The sequence below is a fragment of the Balaenoptera physalus genome, assembly GCF_965194825.1.
Source record: "Balaenoptera physalus genome assembly, chromosome: 3".
NCBI classification, from domain to species: Eukaryota; Metazoa; Chordata; class Mammalia; order Artiodactyla; family Balaenopteridae; genus Balaenoptera; species Balaenoptera physalus.
The window spans coordinates 15,869,317-15,884,845 of NC_138890.1; the positions used below are offsets into that span (position 1 = coordinate 15,869,317).

Here is a 15,529-nt window from a genome sequence, read left to right on the forward strand (position 1 = left end):
CGCTAATAGCACCAGAAGAGCGGGGAGCGGGCAGGGAAGTTCCCCCGTGGGTCATTCATAGGTCATTGAGGACTCCACATGGCGAATCCTTAGCCTTCAGTCCCCTGCTCCCAATCAGCTACGTTCCTACCACAAGCTCATTCCCTCCTTCCCCATTATGCGCACTGAACTTCAGTACCTCCATGCCCCTAGAGCTGCCCTAGGTCCCCAGTGTAAGACCCCCTTCTCCACCCAACCCCCAGGTTCACAGTCACTAGGACTACCCCATAATGCACACATAATAGGACTGCTGCTTCGCCCACCCACCACCCATCCACATGTCCAACCACCCATCCATCTCCCCACCCATTCATCCACACATTCAGTGGATCAACCACTCATCTACCCATCCAGTCAACTAACCAACCACCTATCCATCCACTCCTCCAACCACCTGTCAATCCATCCATCCCTCCATCCAAATACCCACTCAAACCAACCATTGACCTCCCATCTACCTACTCATCCATCCACTACCCAAATAAATACCTACTTATCCAAACAACCAAGCAAGCATCCACCCATCTCTACACATAATCCTTTCACCCAGTCACCCAAACACCCAACCATCAATTGCATGTTTGTTTGTTTGTCTTCTCCACTAGAGTGTAAGTTCCATGAGAACAGGAGTCTGTCTGTCTAGTATATTATTGTTTCCCCACTGCCCAGCTCAAGAGTCTCAGGAGACCTCAACAGATGTACATGCAATACATATAACCACTTAATTAATTCAAATATTTATTTCCTATTACCATCCAGACCTTTTCTAGGCAGACATACCCATCCCAGCTAACCACCTACTCAACTAATCACCTACCAGGGCAAACATCCAGCAAATGCTAACCTATTCATCTGCCTATTGTCCTACCCACCCTATCCCTCACCCATCCACCCACCCATTATTCAAATGCCCACTCATTTTCCCAGTGACCACTGGCAGAGCTTAACCATCTCCACACCTACCCACCCCTTCCTTCATTTGCCTCCCAGACCCACGCCCTCACTGCATGAGGGAGCTGGTGTGAGATTTGGGGTCCTAGGAAGATGCTCTCATCTGGGATCTGGGAATTAGTAGAGGTGGGATCTGGGCTTCACTGAGAAGCAAGTGCTGCCCCTAACAATGACAAATACCTTTTACTGAACACTTTAAACTATGGGTCTTCTACTGTGTAAGGGACTTTGATCCATTTTACAAATGAGGAAATCAAGGCTCTGAGAGAGTGAGGACCAAAGGTCACACAGCTGGTGAGACTCTCTCTATATCACCCCCCTCCCCTGAGACCTCCAATTAGGGGAGAGTTTGGGAGAGCTGAATGGGGGGGGGGTTGCTTTCTGATTGGCAACACTTAGGGGCAAAAAAAACATCAATTTTTACTGAAATCAAGATTTTACTGGGCAACCTGATAGTGCCAGACTGGTTGGCACCTACAGCTCCACTCCCTACTGCAGGCCATGTGGGTTTGAGGCAGGGGTCGGACAGGCCCCGAAGACCGCATTCTCTCTGCTCCCAGAACACGTAGGGCCGAGTGGGCAGCTCAAGTGGTGTCTCCGTTGATGCAGGGTGCTTTGAGGGGCAGGGGCTGGCTCTGGGACCCCGATGTCCTGGGAAGAAGCTGCAGGCTCTGAATGCTCTCCTTCAGCTGGGCCTGAGTACTCTCTATCTCGGCCAGGCGGCACTCCTGGGGAGGCAGAGGCAGTGGACTCAGAGCCAGGGGACGTTTGCACCCAACTCTTGTTCCCTCACCCAACCCAGATATGCCCCAGGGCTCGGGCAGGGGTCTCACCAGACTTTTCAGCCTGTGGCCCTCATTGGTTGGAGGATCGCGCTCTGGATCCAACTTCGCGGTCCTGTGGGGATCAGGGGCAAAGGGAAAGAGTCAGAGGCTGAGGAACATCCCTCCAGCTCTTGGTTGAGAAGAGTCTGGGACTTGGGGGCGAAGCTTGGAATGGAGGCGGGGTTTGTCCAGGCTGGGGGGTGGGGCCTAGATCAGGCTGAAGAAGGGGCTGCTGAATTAGAGCCTGGACCGTCTGGGATGAAAGGCCAAACCAACCAACCGTTGGAGGCGGGGCTTGGCTAGTCCTGGGCTGGGTCATGAGCTGGATGGGGGAATGCCCAGACTAAGAGATAGTGGGTCTGTCCCAACCTGTGTGGGAGAAGCTGACTGAGGGACTGGACGAGAGGTCCTCCCATGGACTTGGGGCGGGTGGAGCTGACCAAGAGGCGGGTCTTAGGTGTGTTGGGGCGGGTCTTGAAGAGGGGGCGTGGCCGTGACAGGCATGATTTGGGTGGGACTGACTGGGAGGCGGGGCCTGAGCCGATCTCTTTAATAGAAAGCCCACCAGGGGGCGGAGCGAATGGGGAGGGCGGGGCTTACCCTTCTCGGAGCCTGGTAGCCAGGTTCTGAAGCTGGCTCCGAAGCTTCTCCTGCTGTTCGCTCAAGGCCCGGATGTGGGTGCCGAGTGACTCCACGAGGCCGGACAACGCCTTCTGATCCTGGCGCAGGGCGGCCACCTCGCACTGCAGCTCCGTCATCTGTGGGGAGGGAGCAGCTGTAACCTGAGCCATCGTCCCGCCCCTTCTCCCCAAGGATCCTGACCTCCCTGTACCCTGTGCTCTGCCTCCTCACCGCCCTGCCTATTGGGGAACGATGCCCAAATTGTACAGAAGAGGAAACTGAGGCTCAGAGAGGGTTGGGTTAGGCCTGGGTCACACGGCACAGCAAGCTCGGTATTTGAACCGAGACCTGCCCATCTTTCAGTCTTTTTCCAATCCTGTCTCCCCACTCTGTGCGGGCGGACCTGGGCTGTACCTCACCTTGCCCATGGGTCGGTGGGTGCCCAGCGTTTGGTCTCTGTCCCGTGGCTGGTCCAGCTGGCGCTGCCAGGGAACCGACGGCTTCCGAGGCAGCGATGCTGAGGTTCCGGTCCAGGGCCGGCCGCGGGGCACGGGTCCCGTGCGTAGGGAGCCTTTGGGTCGCGGCCGCGGCCCTGCAGACGGGCGGTGGCGAGCGGGGCGGCCAGCCGGGACGCTCTGCGTGCGCTGCACCGGCCGAGGCAGCCGCGGGGGCTGCTCCTCGTCCGGCCGTGGCCGGGCCCAACTACCTGCGCCGTGAACGCTGCGCAGGGACTGGCTCTTGGAGATGAGAGGGGTATGCTTGGGGAGGTCTCGGGGGGCCAGAAAGCCAGGCTTCTCTCCTGCAGAGATGCTGGGGGTGGGATGGGGGAGCTCAGACGCTCCACCGGTTCCTGAGCTGACCGCATCTCTACCTCCGACCAGAAATAACCCCACCCCTGATCTTTTACTTCTATGTGACCCTATTGCTGAAGGGATCACATTTTGACTTCTGATCCTGTCCTGGACTTCTGACAATACTGTCCCTTCTATGACCTTTGACACAACCTCAATCTAACCACCTCTGATTTCTTTCTAGCCTTGTCCCTGAACTCTGACACAGTGTTACCCTTGACTTGAGCCTCTCTGTAACCTCTGCTTCCAATTTGCCTGAGCTTGACCTCTGCTCACAACTGTACCCTCTTCCTTCCCAATCTGACTCCCTCTTGTCCCCAACCTCTGACCTTAAACTCACCCTGTCTCAGCCTCCTGAAAGAACATAGTCCCTGACTTCTGACCTCCAAAATGACTCTGCCCATAACCCTTGACCCCATCTGACCCTGGGCCCGACCTGTTTGCAATATGAACCTGTCCCTGACCCTTGATGATGTGTCTTAACATCCATCTGACCCACTCTGACCCCTGATTTGACCCCATCCACAACCTCTCACTGAAACCTGCCCCTCATTGCTGACCACAATGTCACTTTCTCTGTCTGACCCCAGATGTGACCTCTCCCTGATCTCTGCAATGCTTAATCTCCACCTCAGATTCCAATCTGACCCTGTGCCCACCCTCTGATTGTACTGTGAGCCTCTCCCTGACCCCTGAGATGATCCTGTCTCCAGCCTCTGACCTCCATCCTACACTGTTTCTGACACTGACCCCAACATGACCCTGTCCCTGACCCCTGACATGATCCTGTCTTCACCTCTGACCACAGTTTGACCCTGTGATGCCTTTGGCCCTTCCCCTGCTCCTACCCATCAGAAATGGATCAGACTTGAGGCAGGTAGGTTACCTGGAATGGACCTGGACCAGGGGTGGTGGAAGACGCATTGGCACAGACACAGGTACAGGTCGGCCCTCCTCGATGGCACCCAGGATGGTGGGCAGTGGTTCCAGGCTGTCACGGGTTGCCTGGTAAAGCAATGCAGGGAGGATGCTGAGCAAGCTCTCCAGGACCAGAGGCTCCCTACTCTCTTGCCTCCCTACCTCATATTCTGGGCTTTGGGCTCAGGCCACACCTGGTCAAGTTCAGCAAAGATGGTACAGAGCTGGGCATGCAGGACTGCCAGCTGGAGGGCCAGGTCACTGCTGCCCTGGTAACCACTGGGTGCTGTGTGCACATCCACCATGGCCACTTGGTCCAGGAAGCGTTGCATGGCAGGTCCATGATCCTCCAGGAAGCTATTCATGAAGCTCATGTAGGCCTCCTTCTCACCAAACCTAGGTCAAGGCCCAACTGGGTGGGTCAGGTCAGGCATCTGCTACCCCCACGGCCCCAGCATGGCTTCCCAGCCTCCCAGGACTTACGGAGCATGGTTGGCGAGGTTCTGGATGACCTTGGCGATCAGCGTGAGGGTGCGGGCTGGGCCAGGTGCCGGGTGCTCTGGCGCTAAGCCAAAGAGGCTGGGTGACAGAATGGCAGGACACAGGAGCCGCAGGAAGAGAGAGGCACACACTAGTCGGGGCCCCAATGCCTCAGAGCCACGTGCCTTGCATGCTTCTCGCCAGCCTGAGAACACAGTGCCCAGCTCTGCTGGGAACCAGCTGGGGCAGAAAAGACAATGGTCAGAGTGGGAGGAAATGGGCATAAAGTTCATGGATGATCAAAGTGGTAAGGTCAGGTGTCAGGAGACACCTGCATTCCGGGTTCCAGGATTGAAGACATTGGGGATAATGATGCTTGGGGTTATAGGTCCACTTGGGGTCAGGGTTTGTTTGTGGTATAGTTATCGTGGTGACTTCTGGAGTCAGTAATCTTAGATTTGGGGGTACAGGTTCACATGAGGATGGAGGCCATGAGCTTGGGATGTAGCTATGACTGGACATGAAATTGGGGTGCCAGACATGATATGAAGTAGGATGGGATTGGGGTTACAGGGTTACCTAGGTTCAGAAATCATGGGATTGATATCTTAGATGGCATGGGATTAGGCATACAGGTTAACCTAGGGTCAGAGGTCAAGAAATTAGAATCCTAGGAATCCCAGTTACATGGGATTTGGGACACAGGGTTACTTAAGGTCAGGGATCATGGAATTGGGGGTATGCCATTACTGGAATCAGAGGTCATAGGAGTGAGAGCCTATGTTAATTGGGGTCAGGTGGCATGGAATTAGGGTCAGGTGGCATGGAATTAGGGTATGGGGTCACCTGTAGTTTAGAAGACAAAGGATTTGGTCCCAGGTTACTTGGGGTTAGGTAGCATGATATTGGGACTGGGTTGCCAAATTTAGCAAATAAAACTTTAGGATAAACAGTTAAACTTGAATTTCAGATTTAAAAAATGAACACTTTTTTTTAGTGTAAGTATGTCCCAAAAATGGTATCACATTTAACTGGGCATCCTGTATTTTATCTGGAAACCCTAATTGGGAGTCAGGGTTAGCACAGTGGCTAAGAGGCAGGGTTAGGCTCAGGTTCTGGGGCCCTGATTCTCACTCGCAAGAGTGGATGATGTTCTCAAAGACCTCCTTGCAGCTGTTTCGCAGTCTGATCTGGCGCTGGGGCAGCTCTGAGGCTGGGCACTTGCTGGGGTTCACCTCACAGTCCTCAGTGGAGGCACAGAGACGCCGCACGACCTGTCCTGCAGTCCAGCACAGCCAGAGAGGGGCCAGCCCATGACCACCACAACCCACAGCACCCAGCCTCCAATTCTATCCCCAAATTACTCTGGAGGCACCTAAAATCTTGGGGAACCCCTGATTCCTTCTAGGATCTGAGCATCCCCAGGGCACCACCCACTACCAGAATCCAAGTTACCCAAGGATTCTCAGATCTCCCCTGGGGTGCCCTAGCCGGCTCAGCTAGGCCTCTGACCCCTGCCCCAGTCTGCTTACCCAGCGTCTTTTGGAGGTAATCCTGTGCTACCAGCTTCATGTACTCATCGATGGCCTTGGTGGCCAATGTGTTTTCCCGGAACAGAAGAGCCTCACGGCCTCCACTGCGTGCCAGCTCCGCGGTGCCGAGGTCTGTCACCAGTGCCTGAGCATAGTGGGGTTACAATGCGCTCGGCGCAGACTGAGTCAGGGGGAATCCCTGCCCTTGGCGGGTCCCTCACCCCTGGGGCACAGGCCCACTCCTCATAGCTGCTGCCCAGGCCCAGCCCTCGCTGCTGGGGCTCTTAACAGGCCGGAACCTCCACCCCTCAAAGCGCAAACTTGGGCCTCGCAGTGCAGAGGCTCAGCTCAGACCCCGCCCCTCAAGCTGCCCAGCCCCTCGAAAGTGCCATTCTGGTACTGTCCCCACCAACTCCCCCCTGGACCGCGCGATCGGTCAGCCCCTGGTCACCCGGGTTCGTCCCGTCGCAGCGCCGCACCTGAGCCCGGCCGGTGGCCCGCAGCACGCGCACCATGGCAGCCGCCAGCTCTTCCTTGGCCTGAGCGGACAGCGCGAGCTCGAGCGCCCCGCAGAGGCGCGCGTAGTGGAAAGTGAGGAACTCAGCCAGCTCCTTGTAGCGCTCAGAGGGCAGCACGCGCAGGCGCCGCGCCCGGATTCGTGCCCGCAGCGCCGCGCCCGCTGGCGCCCCGAGAAGCGGGAACCAGCGCTCCAGGCCCGCGGCAGGCGCGCGGGGGACGCCTAACTCTTCCAACGCCAAGGCCACGCGGCCCAGCACCGCGTCCCCCGGGGCCGCTCCGCGTAGCCGCAACGACAGGCGACGCGCGGGCGGCAGCGCCTCAAAGTGGAAGCGTTCGGCCCAGAAGAGCTGGCCCGGGCCAGCCCTCGGAGTTGTGCGAGCCAGCAGTGCGCCGTCCAGCCACAGCTCCGTGCGCACTCCCGGCGCCCCCGCCGCTGCCCGGGGCAGCCCCTTCACTTCGTGCACCCACACGCTCAGCCACGTCTCTTCCCGCTCAATGTTGTCCTGCGGACCGGAGTAGGGGCGGGAGCGTGGCGTCTGTGCTCCACATTGGGCACTAGAGGTGAAGCACGGGGCCCGTGCTCCCAGGGGGTCGCTGGGCCCCTGGGGGAAGACAGTGAGGCCACGGCGGTGCCCAAGGTGGCTATGCGGAAACCCTCTAGCTTTTCTGGGCTCTCCCCGAGAGATCACGGCTCCAGGGCATGGAGGAGTAGCCGCGGGGTGGGGACTTGGAGACTGCCTGGGGTGCAAATAGGACTCGGATTGAATACAATCCGAGCTGTGCAAGGGGCTGGTAATAGATGCAAGCGGGGGAGGATCTCGGGGTGGCTGCAAAAGTGTAGGAGGGCAGGTGTGTCCAAGGGGCAAGGTTTTGGGGCGAGTGGGATTTGGGGTGGGTGGAAGGGGCGGGGCCCGGGCTGTGGGAGGGGTCGCCAGGTCCGATCTTGCGCACTACCGACCTGACTAGGCTGGAAGTGGCGACGAATGTCCTCTATCCAGCGGTCTCTCTCAGCAGCCGAGCGACAGGAGAAGCAACGGCTCCCGCCCGCCCACGTTACCTGTTGAGGAAGGGCATCCAGGGTGCGGTTGAGGCCAAGGGTGGAGCCAAAGGGTCAGACGAGGTGGAGAGTTGCCTGCACTTACCTGGAAGCAGTGGGGCTCCTCCAGGAGGCTGGGGTGCAGTGGCCAGACCCTCACGTCCCGCTCGGCGCCCAGGTCCAGTTCCGAGAGCGTGGCCAGCGATTCCCGAGAGCCCAGAGCACTGGGGGGTCTGGTGAAGGCGCACATGAACCAGCTGTCATTCCTACCCACTACCCCTCCCCCACCCCAACTACCCCGTGCAGCCTGAAGGGTGGAAGCCAGGAGGGACTTGCACCTAAATTGGACTTGAATCCTCCTTTTGACACTTAATTCACTGTCTGAACTCCAGTCACACTGGCCTTGTTTTTCTCACTTCATCTGTCCTCTTGACCTTTGCACTTGCTGTTCCCTCTGCCTGGAATGCTTTTCCTGACCCTTTCGGCCTAGTTAACTTCCATCTATCCTTCAGATCTCAGCTCAAGTGACCCTTCCCTGACACTCCCAGACCAAGGTGTTGACTCAGCTGCAGTTTTAGGGTTATTGTGTCAGACTCTGCCCCCACCATTCAACGGAGGGCTGGCTCAATGCTAAGGGTCTTTCAGTGGCCCCAGCATTGCCCAACATGGGGCAGGACACAGAGGGCCACAGGGGATATTTGGTGAAAGTCAGAATTATAGGCAGGAGGAGGGGGAGGGGCAATGTTGAATCCCAGCCCCTCCAGCTCCTCAGAGACCCTTACCCATCCTGGGAAGCATTGGCTCCTAGCTCCGATTTGGCCTTTTTCTTCTCTTTCAGCCGCTTGAGCAGCCCCTGTGGGGAGGGGGATGTCAGCTGGGCAGAACCCTGTGCTCCCTCCTCAGCTCCTTTCCCCCCAGGGTGTCCTGGAAGATGTGTTGGTCTTGAGGGATCACAACCTCAGGTTACATTAGCAGGAATATTAAAGGCAATCAACAGCTCCCATTTCTAAAGCACCAATCATATGCTTTCCTACATTCTCTATGGACTTTTCATAAACAGCGCCAAGAAGGAGCTTCTCTTTCTGGCTCCATTTGACAGATATGGACACTATGGCCCTGAGAGGGTCAGTGACCTGCCTAAGATCACCCAGGAAGAGTCCCCCTTTCACCTCTGAAGGTCAGAAAGTCTTTGCTCTCCCCTCCACCCCCCACTTACCCGAATGTTGTGGACCTGGTTGGGGCCAGCAGCCTCTGGCTCAGTCTTTCCAGAGGTCCGATCTGTGGGTGGTCAGGGGTGGAAGGTTGGGGGGTGGGATCATCTTGGATTCTGCCCCACCTTGAGAGGCTCCCAAATGCCCCAGCCCCCATCTCTCAAGCTTACCTGGATCCCTGAGGTTCCCCAAGGCCACCTGGATGCTGCCCTCGGAACTAGCGCTCCCCACCCGGGGCCGGCGAGGATGCTGTCCCCCAACAGGAGTGGGTGGTCAGAAAGGAGAGGCAGGCAGACAGACAGAGGGAGAGGCAGATGCCTTTCTGTTATTCCCCCTCATCCCCCACCCTTACCACTGTTCTGTCTCTCTTCCTTCCTCTCCTTCCCTCCCCTTGCCCAGGTAACCCCTCTTACCTCCTCCTCACCCCCAAGCAGCACCAGCCTCCCATCAAGTAGGGTGAAGGCCCCGATGTTCCAGACGGGCACGTCGGGTGGGGGTGCCTCTGGGATCTGTGGGGCAGGGGGCTCCAGCTCCGGCTCAGGCTCTGGGTAGAGGAGGAGGTGCTGGGGACGTGGGAGTCCTTTCTTCTCCCTCAGAACAACCTCTCCACTCACCAAGGCTCATCAAGGTTTCCCTCCTAAGTGCCCCCTCTTCCCAACCCACCCAGCAGCCATGTCAGGTGTTGGACAAGCCTCCACCCCTCTCCGGGCCTTGTCCCCACTAGCCATGGGTGGTGATGGGTGGTGGACACAGCCCCGCCGACTCTGTGCCCCGTACTGTGTTTACTGCTTCACACACCTTCTCTCATTTAATTCTCCAAAAGCCATTCGATGGCCTATTATAACACCCATTTTACCAAGGAGGAAACTGAAAACACATAGAAATTGAGCGACTTGCCCAGGGTCACACAGCTTGTGAGTCACTGAGCTGGGCTTCGGATACAAGCATTCTTCTCTCTCTCTCCTTTTTAATTGACTTAGTGCCATCTTTACACGAATCGAACATACACACAAACACATCAACAACTATGGAACTGTATCCATTAAACTTTGATAAGACAACACAAAAGAACTAACAAATAGCTAAGATGTTGCTGAATTGAAAGCATTTCCAATGACATTTTAATTTTAAGAGGTCCATATTTACATAGTATGTTAAATGCTTCTGCATCTCATTTTAAATGCTAAATAAAGAACAAAGATAATGGTCGCAACAGATCTTCCAAGAGGGTTCAGCTTGTGGTGGTCTGATCTCACTGCGAGAAATGCACTGAAAATGGAAATAACGTTACTTGCTAATTTTCCTTCTTTCCTTTTCATAGTTTCCTTCAAGGAAACTAAGCCTTTGTTCCAGGGCCTGGCTGGCACTAACAGAGCCCATACTCAAGGGTCGTGTGCATACAAGCATTCTTCTCTTAACCAAGACAGTGGGTAGGTCCAAGAGGTTAAAAAATGGGACAGCAGCCTTGGTTCCTTACATAAGTAACAAGTCTAAAGGGAAAAGTGTTCAAAATTTGAGAAAGGAACAGAAGAAGGGCAGGGTTGGGAGAGGTAATGGTGCAGTAGGAAGGCCTCTCAGAGAGAGTAAGTTTACAATGGGTCTTTTTTTTTTTTTCTCTAACTTTTTGGCCATGCTGCGTGGCATGTGGGATCTTAGTTCCCCAACTAGGGATAGAACCCGAGCCCCCTGCAGTGGAAGCGCAGAGTCTTAACCACTGGACCACCAGGGAAGTCCCCCGCAATGTGTCTTGAATAGCAGATTGGGTTTTGACAAAGATGGAGGAGATCGTGGCATGAATGGCTTGAGCAAAGCCTGGGAGGTGGCACATGGCCATGGCCCAGGGAAATAAAGGGAGGGGTGAGAAGGGCTTGGAGGGCTTGGAGGCTGGAGGGGAAGGTTCAGGAAGAGATTAGTGCAGGGCTTTGGGTGTCAGTTAGAAGAGCTGGGGTTTTATCCTGGAGGTATAAGGAGCCATGGGAGGTATTTGAGTAGGGGAGGAGCAGGTCGGCTTGTTAGAGAGCTCTCACTGGATCCTATGGCGTGGGCAATACCTGATACCGTGGAGGGGGCTGAAGGGATGCCTCTGCAAAATGGCAATATGAATGATGAGAATCAAATGAGCTTCCGGGAATAGGAGGGCTGGATCAACCCTCCCAGCTTACCTGTCTGTCCTATTGTTTTACCACCAGGGGAATAAATGATGACTCCCACTTGTTAACGGATCACATAAAATGTGCTGAGTCCTAGGCCAGCGTTACATTCATGAGCTCCAATCCTCATGATATCCTTTACTCTTCTAGATCCCTCTGTGTGACACTTAGCCCCATCTGTCATTTTCTTGTTTACTGTCTGTCACACCCACTACACTATGAGCTCCACAGGGCAGGCAGTTTCGTCTGTTTTGTTCGCTGCTGTGTCCTCAGTGTCTAAATCAGGGCAGGCCTAGAACACAGTAAATGCTCACAGACCTCTGTTTGAATGAATGAATGAATGAATGAAATAATATATCCTTCAAGGTAGGAATCATGATTTCCATTTAACTTATGGGGAAGTTGAGGCTCAAGGAAGTGAAGAAACTAAGACATGGAGGCTGGAGGGCAGGAGAGCAGGAGGCAGCAGAGATGGGTATCCAGGCAGCAGAGAATAAGCCTGGGCCATTGAATATGAGGAGAGACCTACTGGGGCCAAGAGCCATTTAGCATCTGGACAGTGCTACCAACCGTCTATTCCCTGTCCCTTCCCAGGGCTGGACCCCCAGCTCACAGGTCCCTAGCCACTCCCACCATGCCCAGGCCCTGTGTAAGGGGGAAAGAGGGAAGAGGGCAGCCAGCCGGGCCCCAGCCACTTCCTGTCAGGCTTTTGCACTCCCCACAACTTCCTGTGTCTGTAAGGCTGATGCTCTGGAGGCAGACAAAACCCAACCATCCGGGCCTCCCAGCCTGGGTGGGGGAGCCATGTACCTGAGGTCTCTGGCTCTGGTTCTGACTCCAGCGGTGGGCTCCTATGCCTTCCCCAGAGGGTCTTGGATATTCGGAGGCGGCTCGAGCGCGACTCCTTGGGGGGCGCAGAGAGGACACGACGAAACAGCGAGCGAGGGGCCGGCTGGCTGCTGACTGTGGGCTCCTGGTGGCTCAGCGCCCTCCCCCATCCTGCAAGGCGGCCCCAGCGGAACCCTCCAGCCCCCTTCTCCCCACAACCTCCTGAGTGCCAGTGGTAGGAGGTTAGCGGGGATGGGGCTGCTGGCTGGGTTTGGGAGGCCAGGCTCGGCGAAGGTGGGTCCATGGCAGAGATCCTCCTGGGGGATGATAGGGTGACAATTCTGCCCGGTGTCTGCCCACATGTTGTCTTCATTTTGGCCCCCTCCCTACTCTCAGCTCTGCCCCCAGGGAACCCCCTTGGGGGCCATATGCACTCCGTCTCTTACCTTGATTTCCTGACCAGCCCCAGAATCAGCAGCCGTCTGCACCCTGCCTGGCTTCCTCCCGCTGAACGCAACTCCACGTGACCCTCTCTGTCCCACCCCACCCCACAGCCAAGCTGGGAGGGCACAGTGGGGGCAGGATGCAAGAGAAGAGGAGGTGACAGAACAGGACCCAGAATCTCTCACTGACCAGGAGGCAGCACATGCCCCTCTCTGAGCCTCAGTGGTCTTCTCTGCAAAACGGGCACATGCTGACTAAATGCTGGAACTCTCATCCACTGCTGGTCAGAGTGTACACTGATTCATCCAAGTTGGAAAACTGTTGTGATCTATGAACATTGACCACACCCCTCTCCTCTGACCCAGCAGTTCCACTGCTAGGTATACACCCAATAGACATGCCCACCAGCGCTATTCATAATAGCCCCAAACGGAAAACAACCCAAGTGTGCATCTACTGTAGAATGAATAAATTGTGGTCTCTTCACATAGTGGAATATTATGTATAAATAAGAAGGATTGAACTCAGATGAATCACAAACAATGTTGAGCAAAAAAACCCAAACAATGAAGAGTAAACACGTGTGGTTCCATTTATATGAAGTTCCAAAGCAGGCAAAACTACGTTTAACAATTCAGGATATTGGTTTCCTTTGGAAGGGCTAGAGACTGGGGAGGTGGGGAAGCACAACGGAGGCTTCTTGTAGCTGATCATGGTGGTTGTTTTTTTTTTTTTTTTAAATTGAGGTGAAATCCACATAATATAAATTTAACCTGTTCTATTTCTTGAGCTGGGTGTTGATTACGTGAGTATGTTCTGTTGTGAAAATTCATTAACCACACATTTTGGTGCCCTTTCTTATATCTCTATTATACCACAATAAGTATTTACTTGAAAAAAGAGATGGCCAAATGCTGTTCTGAGTAATAAGTGAGATAATTTGAGAATCAGTAGAATCCTGGCCCACTGGCCCCAGGGTGGGTTTGAGTGCCAGCTGGTCCTTATCTGACTGTGTGACCTCAGGCAAGTCATTTCCTCTCTCAGAGCCTTGGTTTCCTGATTTGTACAAGACGATAACATCAGTTTCAGAAGGTTTATAACGGGACACTTTTTTTATTCAGCAAATGTTTCCTGAATGCCTACTATGTGCTGGGTACTGGAAAAGCTACAAGGAACAAAATAAACTTGGTTCCTGCCTTCCTGGAGCTCACAGTACAGTGAGAGAGACAAATCCTGAACATGAATACAGGACATTTCTAGCTGGTGAAGACTTGGAAGAAAATAGACAGACTGGAGTAGAGGCTGAGCAGAAGTGATGCACTTTGAGCTGGAAAAATCCAGGAGGGCCTCCCTGAAGCGGTGGCATTTGTGACCTGAAGCATGAGAAGGAGCTGGTCATGGGAAAAACATGCCAGGTAGAAGGAACAGCTTGTGCAAAGGCATGGGTGACCAGAATTCACAGGGTGGGATTGGTAGGACTGCCTTCATGAGCATGTGACCTGTGCAGTCACCGTGCTCAGAAGGGCTCTGCATTGAGCTTGATTTAACTTTTTGGACGGGGCCTGCATCTTCATTTTGCACTGGGCCTTGAACATTCTATAACATGTCCTGAGGAAGAGGGTCTTCAGTGAGGGTCAAAAATCCTTTTCCTGGTGCTGGACATGTTCTTGCAGCTGCACATACCTTAGCTATGCCCACCTCATTCTTACCACACTCAGTCCACTCACTGCACATACAGGTAGAGTCTCCCTGTGTTCCACCATCTCTCTGAACCTGTACCACCTCACTGCATACTGGGCCCACTCCCAACTCCCTGCATTTTTGCTGGAGGACTTTCTCTGACAGGTGGAGTCCACACTGCCCACGCGACAAGCAGTCCCAAAGTGCCAGCACATTAACACTGCCCTGGGAGCAGCCCTCAGCCAATGACTATGGACGCTGGAGGATCAGTACTCCAGCTCCCTTGCCCTTTGAGTGGGATGACTCTGCGGTGTGTGACCTACACTATCCCCCAAAGGTCCCTAGTGGGATTGAGTTCCACGTGCCTCCCATACCCACATGCCTGATAAAACACCCTTTCCCAGCTGCCTTCCCTTCCCTGTGTCGCTTCCTTATTCCCCAGTTGATATGTCCTGGGATCACCGCTCAGACGACTACTTACACGAGGATTCTTGTCCCAGGGTCTGCTTCTGGGCAACCCTAAACTAAGACAGAATGTGCAAACACAGATGAGGCATGGACACAGGCTTTCTTCCCATGGTCTCTCTTTTTTTAAAAATTTTATTTATTTATTTATTTATTTATTTATTTATTTATTTATGGCTGTGTTGGGTCTTCGTTTCTGTGCGAGGGCTTTCTCTAGTTGCGGCGAGCGGGGGCCACTCTTCTTCGCGGTGCGCGGGCCTCTCATTATCGCGGCCTCTCTTGTTGCGGAGCACAGGCTCCAGACGCGCAGGCTCAGTAATTGTGGCTCATGGGCCTAGTAGCTCTGCGGCGTGTGGGATCTTCCCAGACCAGGGCTCGAACCCGTGTCCCCTGCACTGGCAGGCAGAGTCTCAACCACTGCGCCACCAGGGAAGCCCCCCCCACGGTCTCTTTATTGGAGGTCTGTGGCTAGCAGGATCGTTGGAGGTGGCCTCCTCCTGGATCTCCTAGATCTCCTGGCAGATCTTGGTTTCACATTCTAAAAAAGACAAGGGAGTGTGAGGTTTGGCGGTGGGGTGGGTGAGGGGTCGTGGGGCTGGGTCTGCCTTCCTCATGGTGGCACCCTAGATGGTAAGAGGATAGGGGCCCAAAGTGAGGGGGCAGGTACAACGCCAACTGCAGGCCAAGCCAAATGAAATGGAGTGGTAGTTTGAAGGTAGAGCTAGATAGTACAGGGATGTTATAGAGGTGTTTTTGTGATCAGGATCAGAGGTTGGCGTGAGGTCATCAGGTTGAGGTTGTGCTGACTGGGCCTGGATTGCTCCAGCATAAGAGTTGTCATCAAGGGTCAGGAAGGCTGGGGCTGAGCAAGCATTCTCAGGAGAGGATTGCCTCTCTGAGACTCTGAGATTGTCTGAGCAGAGGATTGCAATACTAGGTTAGGGGCTGGACAGAAGCTGTGCAGGCAAAAGGGTTTTCTG

General features: G+C 54.6%; 2 protein-coding genes across 4 annotated transcripts in view; both read right to left on the minus strand.

The window, feature by feature from the left end:
* Positions 1–9: 9 nt before the first annotated feature.
* On the minus strand, positions 10–12,464 carry RASAL3 (RAS protein activator like 3). The gene is made up of 17 exons (XM_082457653.1): positions 11,943–12,464; positions 9,396–9,526; positions 9,153–9,231; positions 8,988–9,049; positions 8,554–8,624; positions 7,878–8,004; positions 7,694–7,792; positions 6,696–7,238; positions 6,217–6,361; positions 5,819–5,963; positions 4,688–4,924; positions 4,399–4,600; positions 4,173–4,291; positions 2,855–3,245; positions 2,415–2,572; positions 1,824–1,887; positions 10–1,718 (listed from the first exon to the last, which is right to left on the minus strand). Exons 1-17 carry the CDS (start codon positions 12,331–12,333, stop codon positions 1,575–1,577), a joined length of 3,108 nt encoding a protein of 1,035 aa, XP_082313779.1. The 5' UTR covers positions 12,334–12,464; the 3' UTR covers positions 10–1,574.
* Positions 12,465–12,502: 38 nt separating this feature from the next.
* Positions 12,503–15,529, minus strand: part of PGLYRP2 (peptidoglycan recognition protein 2) — a 360,132-nt gene continuing 357,105 nt past the window's right edge. For all 3 annotated transcript variants that reach the window (XM_082457708.1, XM_082457706.1, XM_082457707.1), the window contains one exon: positions 12,503–15,087. In XM_082457708.1, coding sequence (XP_082313834.1) covers positions 15,001–15,087 — 87 coding nt within the window. In that variant the 3' untranslated portion in view covers positions 12,503–15,000. The remainder of the gene's footprint in view (positions 15,088–15,529) is intronic.

What these genes read in the sequence shown, in the direction of transcription:
- RASAL3 (XM_082457653.1), bottom strand. Translation starts at nt 12,333, where the DNA reads ATGAAGACAACATGTGGGCAGACACCGGGCAGAATTGTCACCCTATCA. An exon ending in TGCTTGGGGGTGAGGAGGAG is followed by an intron (nt 9,232 to 9,395) that starts GTAAGAGGGGTT and finishes GTTGGGGGACAG; the next exon opens with CATCCTCGCCGGCCCCGGGT. An exon ending in GCCAATGCTTCCCAGGATGG is followed by an intron (nt 8,005 to 8,553) that starts GTAAGGGTCTCT and finishes CGCCTTCACCAG; the next exon opens with ACCCCCCAGTGCTCTGGGCT.